The sequence below is a fragment of the Strix aluco genome, chromosome 4 (genome assembly GCF_031877795.1).
Source record: "Strix aluco isolate bStrAlu1 chromosome 4, bStrAlu1.hap1, whole genome shotgun sequence".
Lineage (NCBI taxonomy): Eukaryota > Metazoa > Chordata > Aves > Strigiformes > Strigidae > Strix > Strix aluco.
In genome coordinates this window covers 33725849-33742093 of record NC_133934.1, presented here as the reverse complement: position 1 = coordinate 33742093, position 16245 = coordinate 33725849, and the positions used below count along the sequence as shown (strand labels likewise).

At 34.8% G+C, this 16245-nt stretch overlaps 1 protein-coding gene across 1 annotated transcript in view; it reads right to left on the bottom strand.

Annotated features, from left to right (window-relative positions):
• MICU3 (mitochondrial calcium uptake family member 3) overlaps positions 1–16245 on the bottom strand; it is a 56880-nt gene that overhangs the window by 28960 nt on the left and 11675 nt on the right. Inside the window, exons 2-6 of the mRNA XM_074822642.1 lie at positions 14715–14868; positions 10760–10791; positions 9826–9904; positions 4869–4916; positions 3445–3527 (exon numbers count right to left, since the gene is read on the bottom strand). Of these exons, the coding sequence (XP_074678743.1) occupies positions 3445–3527; positions 4869–4916; positions 9826–9904; positions 10760–10791; positions 14715–14868 (396 nt within the window). The remainder of the gene's footprint in view (positions 1–3444; positions 3528–4868; positions 4917–9825; positions 9905–10759; positions 10792–14714; positions 14869–16245) is intronic.

The following is a 16245-nucleotide window of genomic DNA, read 5'->3' as shown; positions in this document are numbered from 1 at the left end:
GAGAGAAGAGTGGCAGTAATTGAAAAACCAAAAAAGATCAGTAAAAAGCAATGCATCCTTCGATGTGTTTCCCCTGCCACAGAGGCAAAGGGAGAGGATTCTGTTGCATTCATCATTAAAGCACTTGCTAAACTTGTAGAAATGGATCTTTTGTTCAGAAGGAGTGCTATAGGATACCAGCGAGTAGAACAGTGAATGCAAAAAGGATCTAGGAGCACTTTCATAGGAACCTTGTTTGAAACAGGATAATGAGACTGACTGCTGAAAGCAGCAAAAACAAGATCTCCTGTAACAAGGCAACACAATCCTTCTGTTCCTTGACCTCACCCCTATGACATAAGCAAAGAGGAAAGCACAAACACCATGGAATTAGTTTACAAAAACACTAAAGCTGTTATCAGAAAAATTAAGTATTTTTCAACTCTTCACTACACACACTCTTCTCTTCAAGAATCACATAACATGTGATCCCTACACCAATCTCTTCAAAGTCTCTTTATTTGCAAAATTGAATAGCATTAACTATAAACCCAATTTTATGATAGCTGACTGTAATCAGTGGAGGAGTATTTTGCAAATGCTGGCTATAGTTCAAATGGCAGTGTTTAAAGTCTCCTCTTCCAGGCACACAGGAGATGATGCATACCCAAGCAAGGTGAGTACAGATGCAAAATATATGTTCTGGGGCCAGGTCTACCACAGCTGCAGCATCACTGAATCAACTTTTATTTTCATATTTACTTTTATTTACACAGACATTATGCATCTACCTACCTATTTTAGTCCTTCTCACTTCAGAGCTAACATTCTGACGTATGGGTTTTGATATAATTTTTGAAGGGTCACTGACACACTAATCACACAGAGTTAGGGTAAGGTTTAATCTATAATAGGTGGAGGACAGTATATCTAATATTTAAAAATTCTCCTTTCTTTCTTCTATCCACCAAGTCTGGTAACAGAAAAAGAATAAGAAGGAGAAATTTTTATCAAGGACCATGACAGAGAACAAATAAAAAGCAGGATATGAAGAGGACTATAAAAGCATAGTTAAAAAGAAAGATGCAATATTCATAGTTAAATGTTGAACTTGCTTCCTGCCTTATATACTTACTTGATTTCATTTTTAGCATCTTGCTGAAAGACAAAGCCTCCTGCTTCAATTTCCTCCCACTTAGCTGTTGTAATGGAAGACTTTTTTTTTAAAAAAAGAGTTGTCCGTCTATTCTACCACATTCTGTTTTACTGAATCACGAAAGACTCTTTTTTTTTCTTCTCTTCCCCCCCCCCCCCCCCCCCCGCCCCCCCCCCCCTTCTTCCTCTATTTTTCCTTTGGCCAATTAATCCAATGTCAGCCGGCTTCTTCCCCTGACTGGAGGAGATGGTCATTAGGAATTAGCAAAAATAAGGATGTGTACATTTAATATTAGAATATAAAAAATTATCAGCATGCCACAATTTGCAAGTGGCAACAGCTTCCAAAATAAATGAGACCTGTTCTGCTTAAGCTATGCCACCAGAAAACAAGCCCCCACATCTCAGATCTCACTTCCTTGAACAGGAGAACTGAGGGAAGTTCAGTGTGTTGAGGACAGATTTTTTCACGTTTCCATTTTCTTTAGGTTAGCATAGCTTATCTGAATCAAGCCTTATAACTTGACTTGAAAACAATTAAGAAACAACACACAGGAAATTAGGGTGTCTTCTTTTTAAATAACTTGTGGTCTTACACTTAAATCCATTCCATATGTCTGTTTCATTCTTTATATTTTGTTCCATCTTCTTCTTCAGTAAGGCAGTGGGCTTTTTCTCATATGTATTTACTGTATTTATTTATAAACTCAACCACACAAAAAATGTACAAAGATAAGAATTGATGTCTTCTGCAAATGTCTTTTTTTTTTTTTTTTTTACAAACACCTGATTAATTTCTTATATTTCTTATTCTATTAATTGCCTGTACTTGTTCAGTAGAAATTAATGGCCTTGTCTTCAGAAAGCTTGTCTAAACCACTAACCACAAAATTTTAGATGTTAATTTCTAAAGAAATGTCAAAAACTATGTTCCATAATAGTGTTTCAGTGTAATCCCAGACATCTGCTGTGTATGGACATTACCAATTTAGAAAACTCTGATTTATACTGTATTGTTCAGTTTGTTAATGTAAAGCCATGTAGTCATTGTAAAATCAGAAGCCCTAATGCTGAGTGGGCAATCTGCTGGATTTCATGATTTTTTAAAAAATGATCAATTTTTTACTTCATCACTGACATTCATTCAGAATAGCATTAATTATTCCTCCCATTTCTTTTAAAATCAGAAAATAAATGAAACATAAATCTGACATAGCCCTCTTGTTCCAAGGCTTTTTAATTTTATAGTCAGTGCAAACATTATTCTCCTGTACTAAGTGGATCCTATCACATGAAAACTTATGAAGTATTCGAATTTTAAGATGCAATTATCAGATTTATCATGATAAAAATCAAAATACAGTAGATGATTAAGATTTTTTGAAGATTTTCTTTCAAGTGCCAAATTCTTCTTAATGCACAAATCTCAATGACAAGTGAAATAAGCTAATTTTTCTTCTAAAGTCTGGGCCTTTTAGAACTGTTTAAATTTTTAACCAGAAGACAACTCAACTCTCTGCTTAAATAATTTGTAAGAATAATTTACAGAACTGCTTTTCCAAGCAATAAACTGAGTCAAGCTCTGGTTTGAAAAATACTGTAATTCAGACTTGTAATGTAACAAAACCTTGGACGCAACAAAACTACTGCCAAGTTCTAGATGTCCTGCCAACTGTTCCAAAGCACATGAAAATTATTCAGCTCAATTTTGCTATCAGGAATATTGTCCTTAAAAAGAAATCACTGAACCCCAGCTTAGGAAATTGCTTCAGCATATGGATTTCATGGACTGAACCAGATATATGTATGATATGTACAGATATATGTACAGTATGCTTTATTTCACTACAAATCTTGTCTAAAACAGATGATAGCATCACATTATGTCAGTCAGTATTTTCAGGTCACCTGGGATTATAAACAGAATGAACAACAAAGTGAAGAGGTCTCCCAGGAAAAGATTCTTTCGCAAGTCCCTCCATCATTATGGCAATTAAATAATTCTGCTGACCGTTGGTACAGCAATATTACTTTATTAACCTAACTATCTGTGAATATAGTAGCAATTAAAAAGATCCAGAAAAAAACCTGGAATTAAGCTTCGAAAATCATTATATACAACACGCACTGTAACAGGGAGCTACTATTTACAACTTACATTATTTATATTCAATAAGGCAAAAAAACAATCACGTTCAGTGAAGAATAGCTCATGTTCTCATGATTACTGACATCATTATGAGTCTCAAACCAGACAAAAAAATGAATTTCAAAACTACATCAAAATATTCAGACTGAAAATATACATACCACTAAGAATTCCTTTTTGTCCACCATCTCATTGCCATCAGTATCAAACATGTTGAAAGCAATTCTAAAACCTGCATGTGGCTCTGCCAAAAAAAACCCCATTCAATTATTTATTTGCTTTGAAAGAAAGCAAATATAAAACTCTAAGAAATTATTTAGAGTCTGTTTATAAAAGCCATATCCTCAACTAATTTAAATTAGTACATTTGTGGACACAGTAAATGCAAATCACAACATCTGTAAAACAATGTAATCTGTAAAACATCTGTAAAACAAAATCCATGTTATGAAAACAGAAGGTGTACTCACAAATTCATAGATTAGGGGAAACAGACAGCAGAAATAGAATGTGAAATATCCAAGAAAAATATCTCACAGTAATGGCTGGTTGGGTTGTTGAGTGTTACTTTATAACTAGAGTCCATTTTATGTCACAAAACACAAATTAGTAGAAAATAAATTTTCTATGAAAACACTGTTCTAAAAGACACTTTTAAAAGTTTTTCAGAAAAGGTACGGGATGCAACTTCTGGTCAAAACAAATGATGTGTTGAAAATGACACAGAATTTTCTTGTTTACATGCTTAGTCATTGAACTTTGAAATCAGGTTAGAATTTTAAATGATTTCCAGAACATGGGGACTTTGAAGGTAACTGTCAGTGAAGCCTTTAGGCAACATTTTGGTGATATTCAATGATCTGCAATATGGATGAATTATGGTCAAAAGTTAGTGCAGATAACAAAATGATGGAAGAATATCCACTGATCTAGCAGTTAGGGATTGTAAGGGTTCTGGGTCAAGTTCCTACTTTGATTCATAATAAGAACTCAAATCATGTCTGAAAAAAAAAACCCTAATGAATCCAACAGAAATGTTTTATTAACATACAAATGAAAGACAAGTAAAATACTTTGCTTCTTCCCAAAAAGCACCTCTTAAAATACCAAAACAAAGTCTGTATCAGTCTTAGTTTACTCTAAGTTCTTCTACTTTGGTTTTATGGGTGGTAGAAGAATAAGTATTCAGTTTGGTTAGTGTTTTCTAACATAAATAAACATTTACTTTAGTTTGACAGATTTCATATTTTATCATTGTGTCATTGATGTCACCCATTATGCACTAATAGGTGAAACAAGCCAATAATAACGTGTATCTTTCTCTTCTCCCTGTACTCAGTGTCCTTTATGAACTTCAGTAAATTTAGCTAGAAACTTTGTAGGAATTTCAAAGACGATAAAGATTCCAGTAGGACAAGAGAGGTTGAAATGGATATAGAAATGCATAATACAATTTTTTTCCATATTGGAATATACAGGAGAGGGCAGAAAAGAAAAAAAAAAAAAAAAAGAGTATTGTAATGTACAGCAATATATTCAGAACATAGAAATTTGTAAGTTTTGACATTTTTCCAAAAATACTTACTTGTTAAAATACATAAGAGGAATAAATATTCTGTGTAAGATATCACACCTGAAGACAAAAAAAAAGTTATGCTATATTAGTTTCACCTTGTCTTCACGTTCTAAACTTGAAAATATTAAATCTATGTATAAGGAGAATTTTTGTACATGTGCACATGCATATTCATACTTGTGTTCATGTGACTGTATTCAACCTGGTCAGTGAGTTATTTGTCTAAAATACTGATCTATGGGGTTGGGTTTTTTGTTTGGGTTTGGTTTTGATTATCCTAGAGCAGGAATACATTAAGTATGGCAAATAACTGTAAGGAACTGAAGGAAAAAATGCCTCAAACATTCATCGACACAGAAAACCTCAAAGACAAGCAGTGGCCTTTGGATTAGTCTAAGGAATGTCACCCAACGAACCAGGAGTGTATCGAAGGATGCATCCCCCACTCCCTTGCAGTTGCATTGACAAACTCCTTAGACAAGCCTCAAAGGGGGAGACGTGGACTGAATGAAACCAGGTCGTTTCCCTCAAGCAAAAGTACCACCCGATACTTTGTTACTCAATTGTGCAAACCAGACACCATGCTTGCCTTGCCTAATGACTTGGTAATAACTAATAGGCCTACGCCATTGAAGTGGTAACAAGAACTGATAAGAGGTGATCATTTCTGGGATGACTGTTAAGATCTCTGGGAACAGAGGAAAAACCAAAGCTGGGCAATGACCACCAACTCAACTGGAACCCATGCTCCACCTTTTTCCTCATCTCTCATGGAAATGAATTTGTGGAATACCTGCCCCTCCTCGTCTAGTATGCTAATTAGCTGGTAAGATGAACTTAAAAGTGCAACAGAAACTTTGCTGTGCGTGCACCCACCACCCAGAATTACCGGACTTGAGACAATGCTGGATCCAGGGGTGGTGATCTGGATTTCTTTGACTCTCCTTCTCTCCTTTCTTTTTCTTTCCTTTCTTTTCTTTCTTATAGATTTATAAGAGACCACATTGTTTATTATCCTTTTGCAAGTTTACATTGTTCTCTAGCACAAGTAAAACATTTTAACCTGTTGTTTGGTGTTGTTTCACCTTAATTTAACCCAAGGGGATCACAGAACCGTTGCAATTCTCTGAACTTCCAGTCTGGGTCGTGACAACAACTACAGTCAGTGGAGAATAGATCATTAAACAGAAGCTGGCTAGATTCTTAGAAGCTAATACAAATGATTTACTTGATTTTCTTTCCGAAAACCCCACCAGTAACTCATGACAACACACTCTAACAGTATGAGAACATTTACTCTGAGAACATTTGTAGTGCTCCCTCCTGATATATACCTTTTGAATACAGTTCTTGACTTTAATATGTGCTTTGTAAGTGCATGTCCTATATTAATTGAAAACTTGGCCTTGTGTTACTTAAGAAAGCATAGATTTTGGTTTTTCAGTTGTCTTTACATGCAAATTTTCATAATCATCACCTGAAATTTATATTAAAACTCTTTAATAAATGAATGTGTAAATTTTGTTAAATATTTTTAAAGCCTGTTAGAGACATTTGTACTATCTCTTCTTCTACATTCAGAATATCTCTAAGGAATACATTCCAAGCTTTTCATCTTTCGTTACATGTCACAAGTTAATCACAGTGTGGAATGGCACTTCCTTTTCGCTTCAGAAGTGATTAAGGCAAAACTTAAATTAGAGCTGAATTCAATATCCAAATCATTCAGTATCCATGTCTGGTACCATAAGCTGTACTTCTGCTTTTCTAGCTCTTGGGTAAAGAGATAACCTTGCAGAATGACCATAGTATCAACAAAGAGAAGCATTTTACAGTTCAGTGAGAACTGAAAACAATGACTTGCAGCTCTCCCAAAAGTCCTTAGCTCTAATGATCTTCAAGGCTGAACTAGCAAAACTGGTTCCTGATTTCTAACCAATTGATTTTGTCTGTCCTCCAAAAACAAAAGTGTTAAGGCAGTCCACAATATCAGACTATTTCAAAAGAGTAAAAAAAAAAAAGTATTTAGATGCCTGAGAGTAAAGATGTCTATCAGCTGGGATTTTCAAAAGTTGTGGGCTGTCTCATTGATTTCAGTCCAAGTCAGGTGCAAAAGTTTTTCTAAAAACAGCCACATCTTTGGATGTTCAAATATCTTTTAAAATCTGACTTAACTGAATATGTGACAAACTATGTAAATAGTCATCTGAATTTTTTTTACTGAAAAACCTGTACAATTAAAACTCAAAACACTGTATCATTCATGTGATTATAATGAGTGAACACATTTAACATCAGCACTTCCAACACAGCCAAAGTAAGAAACTAGCATCTTCTACTAATATTTACAGCACAAAAAGTTCTAAATTAATTCTGCCCTGAAATAACACTCAGGAGGGACTTTCTGTCCTCTTGAATAGATGAGATATGAAATCCCAGCTATATTTCTCTTGGATCTGTCCAAATGTCCAAATGCCTCCCCAAACCTTTGATCATACGATACTCCTCCCTAAAAGCCAGTTGTCCTGAAAGAGGAGCACATTCAAGACAATCGGGTCTCCTATCCTCACACAGAAAAGAAAAAATAACCAACCACAGAGATTTCCACAGATACCACATACTGGAATATAAAGGCAATACAAAAGACAGACAGTTAAGTAAATTGTCTTTGGAACCAAATCACACACTACAAAGAACCAGTAAAACCCTCAACCTTTACCAGCTGAAACGTTGCCGTCCCAACTTCCAATCCATTCATGGGGGGGGGGGGGAAGGTATTTTCCCACCTTTTGATCCAAGAGCAAATTTAAGTCTTCAGAACCAAGATTTTACTACTGCTAGTAGATCTAGTTACGAGGGCTACTAAGTATTTTTAATACCACCTACTCTTTTCTTCAATATACACATAGCTCTACACTGAAGACTAGCAAAGATTAAAGGTAGGCATTTAAGTAACGCATGCTCTATTCTGTATCTTCTTGATTTTATACATCAGTTTGCAGACATTAGTTTTCAAAGGCCTGCTTGAATCTGTTTGGACAAGCAGCTATCAAGAAATCAGATACCTCAAAGGTTCTCATTCAGTGATGTAAAACGTTCTTTAATAGCCAGTCAATAAATGTAAATATGTATTTTTGTTTGTTTGATGACACCTTCTTTGTTGTAAAACAGAGGAAGAAAGCGCAATTGTCAAGCAGTCCATCACAGGTATGAAGAGAGCAATATAAAATGCCTTGAAAGTGTTCTCTCCTTTTGTCTGTACTGGTATATTGTAGCTGTAGACAGACAGTTCTGGTTCATTGCTCTGAGTGTTATGGGAGAGAGGCTCTGTAATGACGATTGAACAGAAAGAAAAGCTTACACTAAGATTAGAAAGAAGAGAAGGAGGTTGCTCAAGGGTAAAATGTAAAAATAAAACTTAAGGACAACTGGCATAAATCTGTGTGGCTCATCTGATTTAAATGAATCTATGGCAAAATGAATGGACACAGGCTTTTGCTACTTGCTTCACATTAAAATGTGCATGTTTTAAAGAAAATTAGTAAATTAATCTTGGAGTTTTCATGTTATGTACTAAATAAACACTAAATTAGAATTAAGGAGACCTGAATTCTATTCCTGTTCCTTTCACTGGCTTACTGAATGACCTTATCAGTCATAAGACCCATCATCTTTTCTTATATTATCTATAAAATGGGATAATGGAACTCACTTTTTCATAAAGCATGCTGAAAAGCTACGTAAGTGCTAAAGTTTATTGCTATTTTACCAGCTTACTACGACAGTTTTGAGTCCTCTTAATTCTATCAACTTTGGTAGAATTTCACTGGTAGAAAACTGGAGTAAGATATTGGTGAATCAAGACTGCACGTTACAGACATTTTATTACAGATTTCATAAGCAACATCCAGATACATTTCTTTTGAACTGATAACGTATTAATAGGTTCTGAATTTTTATGCAATTAATATTTCAAACATCAGCTGTTCTGACTATATAGAGAGCAGCCTAGAGCAAGGAAACACAGTGCAAAGATGTGCCAGTTTCTGCCCCTCTGGAGTTCTGGCTGCACACTCAGAAAAAAGTGATTCAAGCCTGGGACTCTCTTCTGACTGTAGGTGCATACTTACTCCTTTAATAAATTTGAGCTGCATATGAATTAGATTCATCAGCTACTTGCACATGTTTGATTGGAATTTTGTTGCTAGCATGCTTATTTTAAACATTCATAAAGTTTTAAGAATGTTTAAAATTATAGCAAGTACTTGTGGCTGCTTTTGAAAATACTTAAAGCGCTCCACCAAACCTTTGCCATTCTGAATATAAGGAAAGGAATATGTGGATTATTTATCGCAAATAGCTTTTAAATGTCTGTATACAAGCCATCATAGGTTTCTTTTTTTCTGGGTTTTTTGTTTTTGAAGTGATAGAGCTTATTAAGAAAAAAAAAAAAGAAAGAGGAGACCAGGAGTGGCTCTTAACTAATAGTGTGAGTTTTAAAAGCTATCAAAGCCCTCACCTGCAGAATTTAAAGGGATACATAGCATTTCTGAAAGCATCTCTTTGTGTTATTAAGAAAATGCTTATTCAGTGATATAAGACACCATTACTGTCTTTAAAAATAATCACATCACTGAACCTATTAAAGAAAGTAAAGAGATATTGTGTCTTTATTAGAATACTCTGTCTATGGTCTACACATCACTTTTCATTACAACAGGCAGAACTTGAAACATTCAAAGATCACTTTAACAGACTCTAAGATACCAATTCACTTGAAGAGGCTAGTAAGATGGCATGATTAAAACACTGTAGAGACTAAAGGGAACTTTTTCATGATGTAAAACGTAAAAGCAACAAACACTTTTTATCTTTCTGAATATGTGACTCAAACAACATCACTTTAGCCACAATAAATTAATACAAGTGATAATTTGATTCAGGAAAATAAATTCTTAACCCTCACCTTTCTCATTAAGATTACGGAAAAGTTTGGATGATCCTTTCCAAACTGGTGGTGTCTCCATAAGGATCTGATTCAGTTCCTAAAAAATAAGATTTAAAAAAAGATAAAAATATGTATTTAAATATTTAATGAAGTCATTAACAGATTACGAGTAAATGCTAGGAAATCAATATAAAAGACAAGGAACTGCATGCAAATCTACCAGTTAATTTAACTTCAGTTTTCACCAATGACTTTGAAAGTAACTCAAGCCCATATATCAATTTTGCACACAAGATTATTTTAAGAATTGCTCATCTGCACAAATACTGTTTCCAGAGTTGGAGAGAGACATGTAACGTATTTGTTGCTGAAATTACTCACCACTACTCATATTCACTGAAGCCAAGGATAAATCCCCCTGGATTTCAGTAAGGTTTTCATAGAAGCTCCAAGCAACTGTTCTTTTAAAAACACTCAACCTGAACTAAAGCAAACTTCACCCATGAATATGAACGTACTTTACTTAAAATACAGGGATACAGAGAGAGTCTTTTTGCAGTTGTATAAACGGAAAAAAAAAAAAAAAAAAGAGGTACTTAAACATGACAAAAGGTAGAGAGTGGCATAAGTATTTCAGGCAGCTTTGGATACACCTGCTACCTTAGAAACTAATGAAACTCAGTCAGATATGGGCTGAGGAAGGAACTGATAGAGGCTTGAGAAAATCAGTAAATCCAACATAACAGGCACAGCTGCTCATGTATCTTTGAGATTCTGGACTCAGTTGAGTCTGAAGTGATAAAACCAAAGAAATTAAAGTCTGTCCTCCTTTTTTTTTAAATAAAGATTTAAAAACTCCATTATTTCTCCTGTGACTCTAAGTTTACATCATGAAAGAAAATTAATGTATCAAAATCTATGGCTGTAGGACAGCACAGGAATTATTACCCACCTGCTTTGAAAGGGATCGCCACTTTTTAGCACCTGCAACAAAAGACAAAGTTACAAACGCACAGAATTTAGTTATGCCTATGTGGTGCCATAAAAATTAGACTGCATCTATACTGTGTTTTCTAGCCAAAGAAGAGGTATTGTCCCTACTTCATGAGGCTAATCTTCAACCTCGTTGCGAAAAATTCTCTTTATGTTATTAAAAGGATAATTAGCTTAATACATACCTAAACTCCTAACTTTAAAGAACCAATTCAGATATATAGTTTTAAATCCAACTCTGCTTCAGTGGGAGAAAAGACTTTCTACCTCCAAAATACACCGTTAAAACATTAAACGGGAAACAGAGGGCATTCATGTTAACCTGTAGTATCAATATTCTGAAATGATTATTTAGCAGCAGTAGTATTACAATGCAGATTGTAGGGAGACCTGGATTCTGGCCCTTGCTTCAGGGACTACTCATGCTTTTAAAGCAAATACAGAAAAAAATCCTTGAAACTACACCAGGTGCTAAGACTCCCTTCAGCCATTCCTCGTAACTCAGATTTATACTCCCTTTTACAGCCTCTGTTAGGCTCAATTTTTTGTAAGCAGTTTTAACAGAGGAGCTGAAGAGGGCCTCCAGTTCAGAACTGGAACTGTTCATTAACACTGAAAACTAATGAGTAAGACTGAGCAGATACTTTCTTCCTAATGCCTTACATGACAGACTCCAGGAGCAGAGAAAGATAATTGCATTTGACAACAGTTGTCCACAGCCATCCAAGAATTCAAAACCTGAGGTTCATCGCCACTCTCTCAAGGCAAACATTTGCACAGATTCAATACTAAGATAAAGCACTGGGAATATCAGAATTCACAAAGGTACAAAAAGTATCAGAGTATGGGGTCAAATCCATAACTTTTTGGCTGGTAAAGGTTCATTTTTATCGAGCAAAACAATCCGTGGTATTAGAAATCCCTTCCTCCTGATGAACTCCATGCTCCATTAAATAATTATCACAATACAAAAGCTACTCGCTATGGTCTGTCTTTAGTTCATGGTTAGAGACTCACCGAAATTTTAGTTTTACATCTTGTTAAAGGTTAGCACCAAGACTGTCTGCAAATCTCACTCTATGATGGAATTATATCAAGCAACATCTAACACGAGCTAACATATTTTCACATACTTTTTAGTTTAATATTTTAATGTCAATTAAAGTCTTGTCTCAAAATACTAAATAAAACCCAACAAAACAACCTCATTTGCCATACAAATTGATAAATGTTTATACCTACCATAAAAAACTTGGGGAATAAATATATCTAACTTTTCAATCAGATAATTTCCCAGTCTCATACATTATATATAGATTTTCTTTCTAGACAAGCAAGTGAAGATTTATGTGTATATACATACTTCTTACAGCTCAGTATTAGGCTAAAATTACTATAGCTAGAGCTGAAGAGAACAAAATATACTTCCTCTTCTCTTAATTGGCTTTCTAAATATATAAACATATATTCAGATGATAAAAATGTATCAAGCATGACTGTTAAAAATATTACATTTTCCCAAATGAAAGCCTGCACCAAAGGCAGCAGCAACAAGTTAATTATAGCATTTATTTCACATTTTTTATAATAACTGCCTGGAGTCAAAAGTTACATTTCATAAAAGAAAATATACTCTTACCATATTAGTTAGTGTTTAATCAAAAAAGGAAGTGAACACCCTCTTGACTTTTGTAGGGTTTACAAGATTTCCAAAGTAAATCAATCACAATAGATGCATTCACTCCATCACAAATCTCAGGTCTAGTATTATTAGCTTTTCTATAAAGCAGACATAAAGAGCTACTATTATTACTCTTCAAAGGGCATTTTTGCTTTTTGACAAAACTCACGACCTTTCTAGTCTTCATCCATAAAAAAAACCCAACAGGTATATGCTCTTTTTTTTTTTTTTCCTGCAAAATATATATGCTCTAGTATGTCAGCCTGGGTGGACCCAATTATTTACAACTTGCAACTTAGTTACAAAATGATCCAAAAAACAAAATAAGATGTTTAGAATGTATTATTTTATTCAAAAAAATACCTTCCTTAAACTTACTACCTCAAATAGAGCAAGACAGAAAATTAAGACTTGCCCAAACAGACAAAGCGGTACTTTTGACAAAGCTGCAGTACAAAGGTGAAAATTAACATAGTCAGAGATAAGAAGCTAGAAGTGGTAATCTGCAGATCATCTACTTCACCTATGACTTCCTACTTGTCAGCCTTCTGTCCAAATGTCCCAGACAATATGACTTCCACTATAATGAAGTCATCCACTTCTACTTAGTTACATTCTCTTACACTATCCCTTAAAATAATCATCTCAGTCATGTGACCTCTGATACTAGTCTATAAAACTAAAGGACATCCAGGTTAGTTTTTCTTTCAGTCTCAGAGATGAACTGGATGCACAGGAAGGATTTTGATACAAACAAGGTTTGCTACACTGAACTCAGAAGGGTGCCTTACTGTTCACATCTCTTCTCCTTTGGCATGAGATGAACAGAACATCCTTGTGAGCTTAACACTTTTTGGTTTGCGGAGGAATCATAAATTTCATTAGCATAGAAAAAAACAGCAAACCATATAAACAGTGTGGTCAAACCAGTCAAAGTGTCATAAAATGGAGTTAAAATGAAATGTTTAACTGATGTCCAGTATATAGCAGCACAAATGCTTCATGACCATACATGGTGAAACCCAATTCTGGGAGATCTGGGCAGAGGAAGAAGACATAAAGTGCTGATGTGTATTTGTATTAACTTCTGTGATAAGGAGGAATCTGCTTCCTCTCTTTTAACTGCAGAGCAAAAAAAAGAGAATGAATATTTGCTTTCTGGTAAGAGTTTCAAGGTTTTACAAGTTTCCACCATCTCAGCTCTATCTTCTGTCTTCACTGTTACAATGAGATTATATCTTTATTCAAAAGTTGTAGAAGTTTTGATCACTGATGTGCCATGGCTGAATTCTTTCCTCTTGTTTCATTACTCTTAATGAGAACAAAGGGGAAAAAAATCTAACAAACATCTGCACAGAGCTTTAAGCTCTCCTCTGACTGTTTCAGCTGCTTTTGACTGTTCTCTACACTAGTTTTGTGGTATAGACTTTAGGAAGAAAGACCCAAGGTGAGTTATTATACATGTCACACCTGAGCAAAGATACTCACTTTTCCCCAGAAGTTGTGTGCTGCTACCAATGCACTGCAAGCCTGAGGGCCAGGAAATCAAACTAGATCTGAAATGGATCACCTTACTATGTAGTCACTCTTTGATACTTAAAGCAAAAATTTTACAGTAAGTGAACTAAAGCTGATAGTTTATTTTTCATTAATTTAATTAACACATAGCACTAACTCTGGCAACTTTTAAATGTAGAAAGTGGATCCCCTGGGGGACTGAATTCGTACTCAAAGCATGTTATTTAGAAAGCCGTGATATGGTTATAAAATCTCTGTAGGGCAAAAAAACCCCAACATGATAACAGATGACAATTTAAGATGGCAAAAATACCAAAACAATGTTATTCTAAATTACTTAGAGAACTCCTATCTTGCCTGCCTATTTACACAGAAATTACAGAGGAGGAGGCAAGAGTTTCACAGCAATACTGGCCTGCTCAGAAAGAAACCGTACCTGTAACTGTTTCAATGCAAATGGTACAAATGAACTTCTTGTCTTTCATGTCTGTTGAGCTGTCTGTGACCTCTAAGACCATAACTAGTGACTAGTATACAGATGTTTACAATCTAATAACAATCAGGACACTTGGATACCATTAAAAATCAAATTCTGGAAGATGCACTACCTTTTTACGACAATCAAACAGAAGTAGTAATCAAAAGCAAATGGAAAAATAATGTACACCACTGGCATTTTCCCTAGCAATTTTATCAATATAAAACTCCTGCTTACGTTTGGGTTCATCATTTGTGACAGCCTGAATGAAGTCATATGGAGTCATATATAGCTGTCCTTCAAATTCTAAACTGGCAAACCTACGAAACCGTTGCTCCCGAGGAGTTGCATAATGGTGTAAATCTTCAAGGTCTGATCTGTTTTCTGTAACCTTCAAAGACAGAAGGAAACAATTTTAATGTATGAAAAAAGTTTTGGTTTACAATTGCCACTGCCATTCACCATATAGAAACTGTAAATGTAAAGCTGATAAAGTCAAATGCATCCAGATTTTTTTGTATGGTAAGAGCTGAAACTACAATCAGGATTTCACTGCTATCATTTTCAGTCTTCTGCAATTCTAGTGATAAATATTTATGCATTGAAATTGTTGACACTACCCAAGCTCAGAAAAAAAGAAAATGAGGAAAAAAAGGAAAAAAAAGGGGAAAAAGAAAGAACTTGGGCTCTTGAATCATAGACAAAGGGGCAACTTTAACTCAAGGAAGTCCATGTAACTTCAGTAGTCAGACTTTAAACAGTTCTGCTAAAATTATTTTAGTCTGATATTTTCAGCAGAGAATGCAATAACATTTTTTTATATTGCTTCTTAGTGTACAGCGCATCTGTTGACAATAATAGGCAAGACAGCTCCATAATATACTCCAGTGTAAATCTACAGATACTGCTATTTCAAGTGTCCAATGCAATTAAAGCTACCATACTTGGGGAAACAGAAGAAGAGAAAAGCATAATTATTCCTCCAGAGTTATAGAAGTACTATATGGCATTAAGTTCACATCTCATGAGAGCTTACAGATGTCAGGAGTTTCTGGTATATTTACATTCCAGTTGATTTACATGTAAACTTAGTAGTACAAAACTGTAAGTGTTCTAAATTACTACATCTTTGTGTTACACTGTCAAAGCTTTTAACAGAAAATATGCTACTGCTATAACTTGCCCATATATGCACTTACACTTGCCCATAACAAGGCGAGCTTCTCTGCAGAATCAGTATCTTGAAGAAAATGCAAGTATCTTGGACTTATTTTCAGACATGAAAAAAACAAACCCAAACTGTTTCATAAAAGGAAGAGCAATGATATAGCTAACTTCTCCCAGTACGTTAAAACAGGAATGCAGCATCTTATCAATGAAATATCCTAAGCCGCCACTGTCCTCACTATTCTTGTCATTTCATACAGTATCCCTAAAATTCTCCAGGTGTCAAACTAAGGAAAGGCAACAAGTAGCACCTAGTTTAGTTAACTAATGTTTCTGTTGTCTTTTAACAACTAAGAAAATAGCCAAACATATTTTGCTTTTCAGAGAGGCATCTAAACACGAAGAGAAGTTTAGAGATGTCTGCAGTTGCTGTCTGCTAAGAGATAACAGTCCTCAACTACAAATGGAAATTGGTTTTCCAAAAACTTTCCAAAGGCACATTTATCCTGGGCAGTCAAAAATCTGGGTTTACTTCCCTTTTGCTTTCCAAACAACGTCCTTAGAAATAAAACATTAGTAAGACTACTGCAGTGAAACAAAA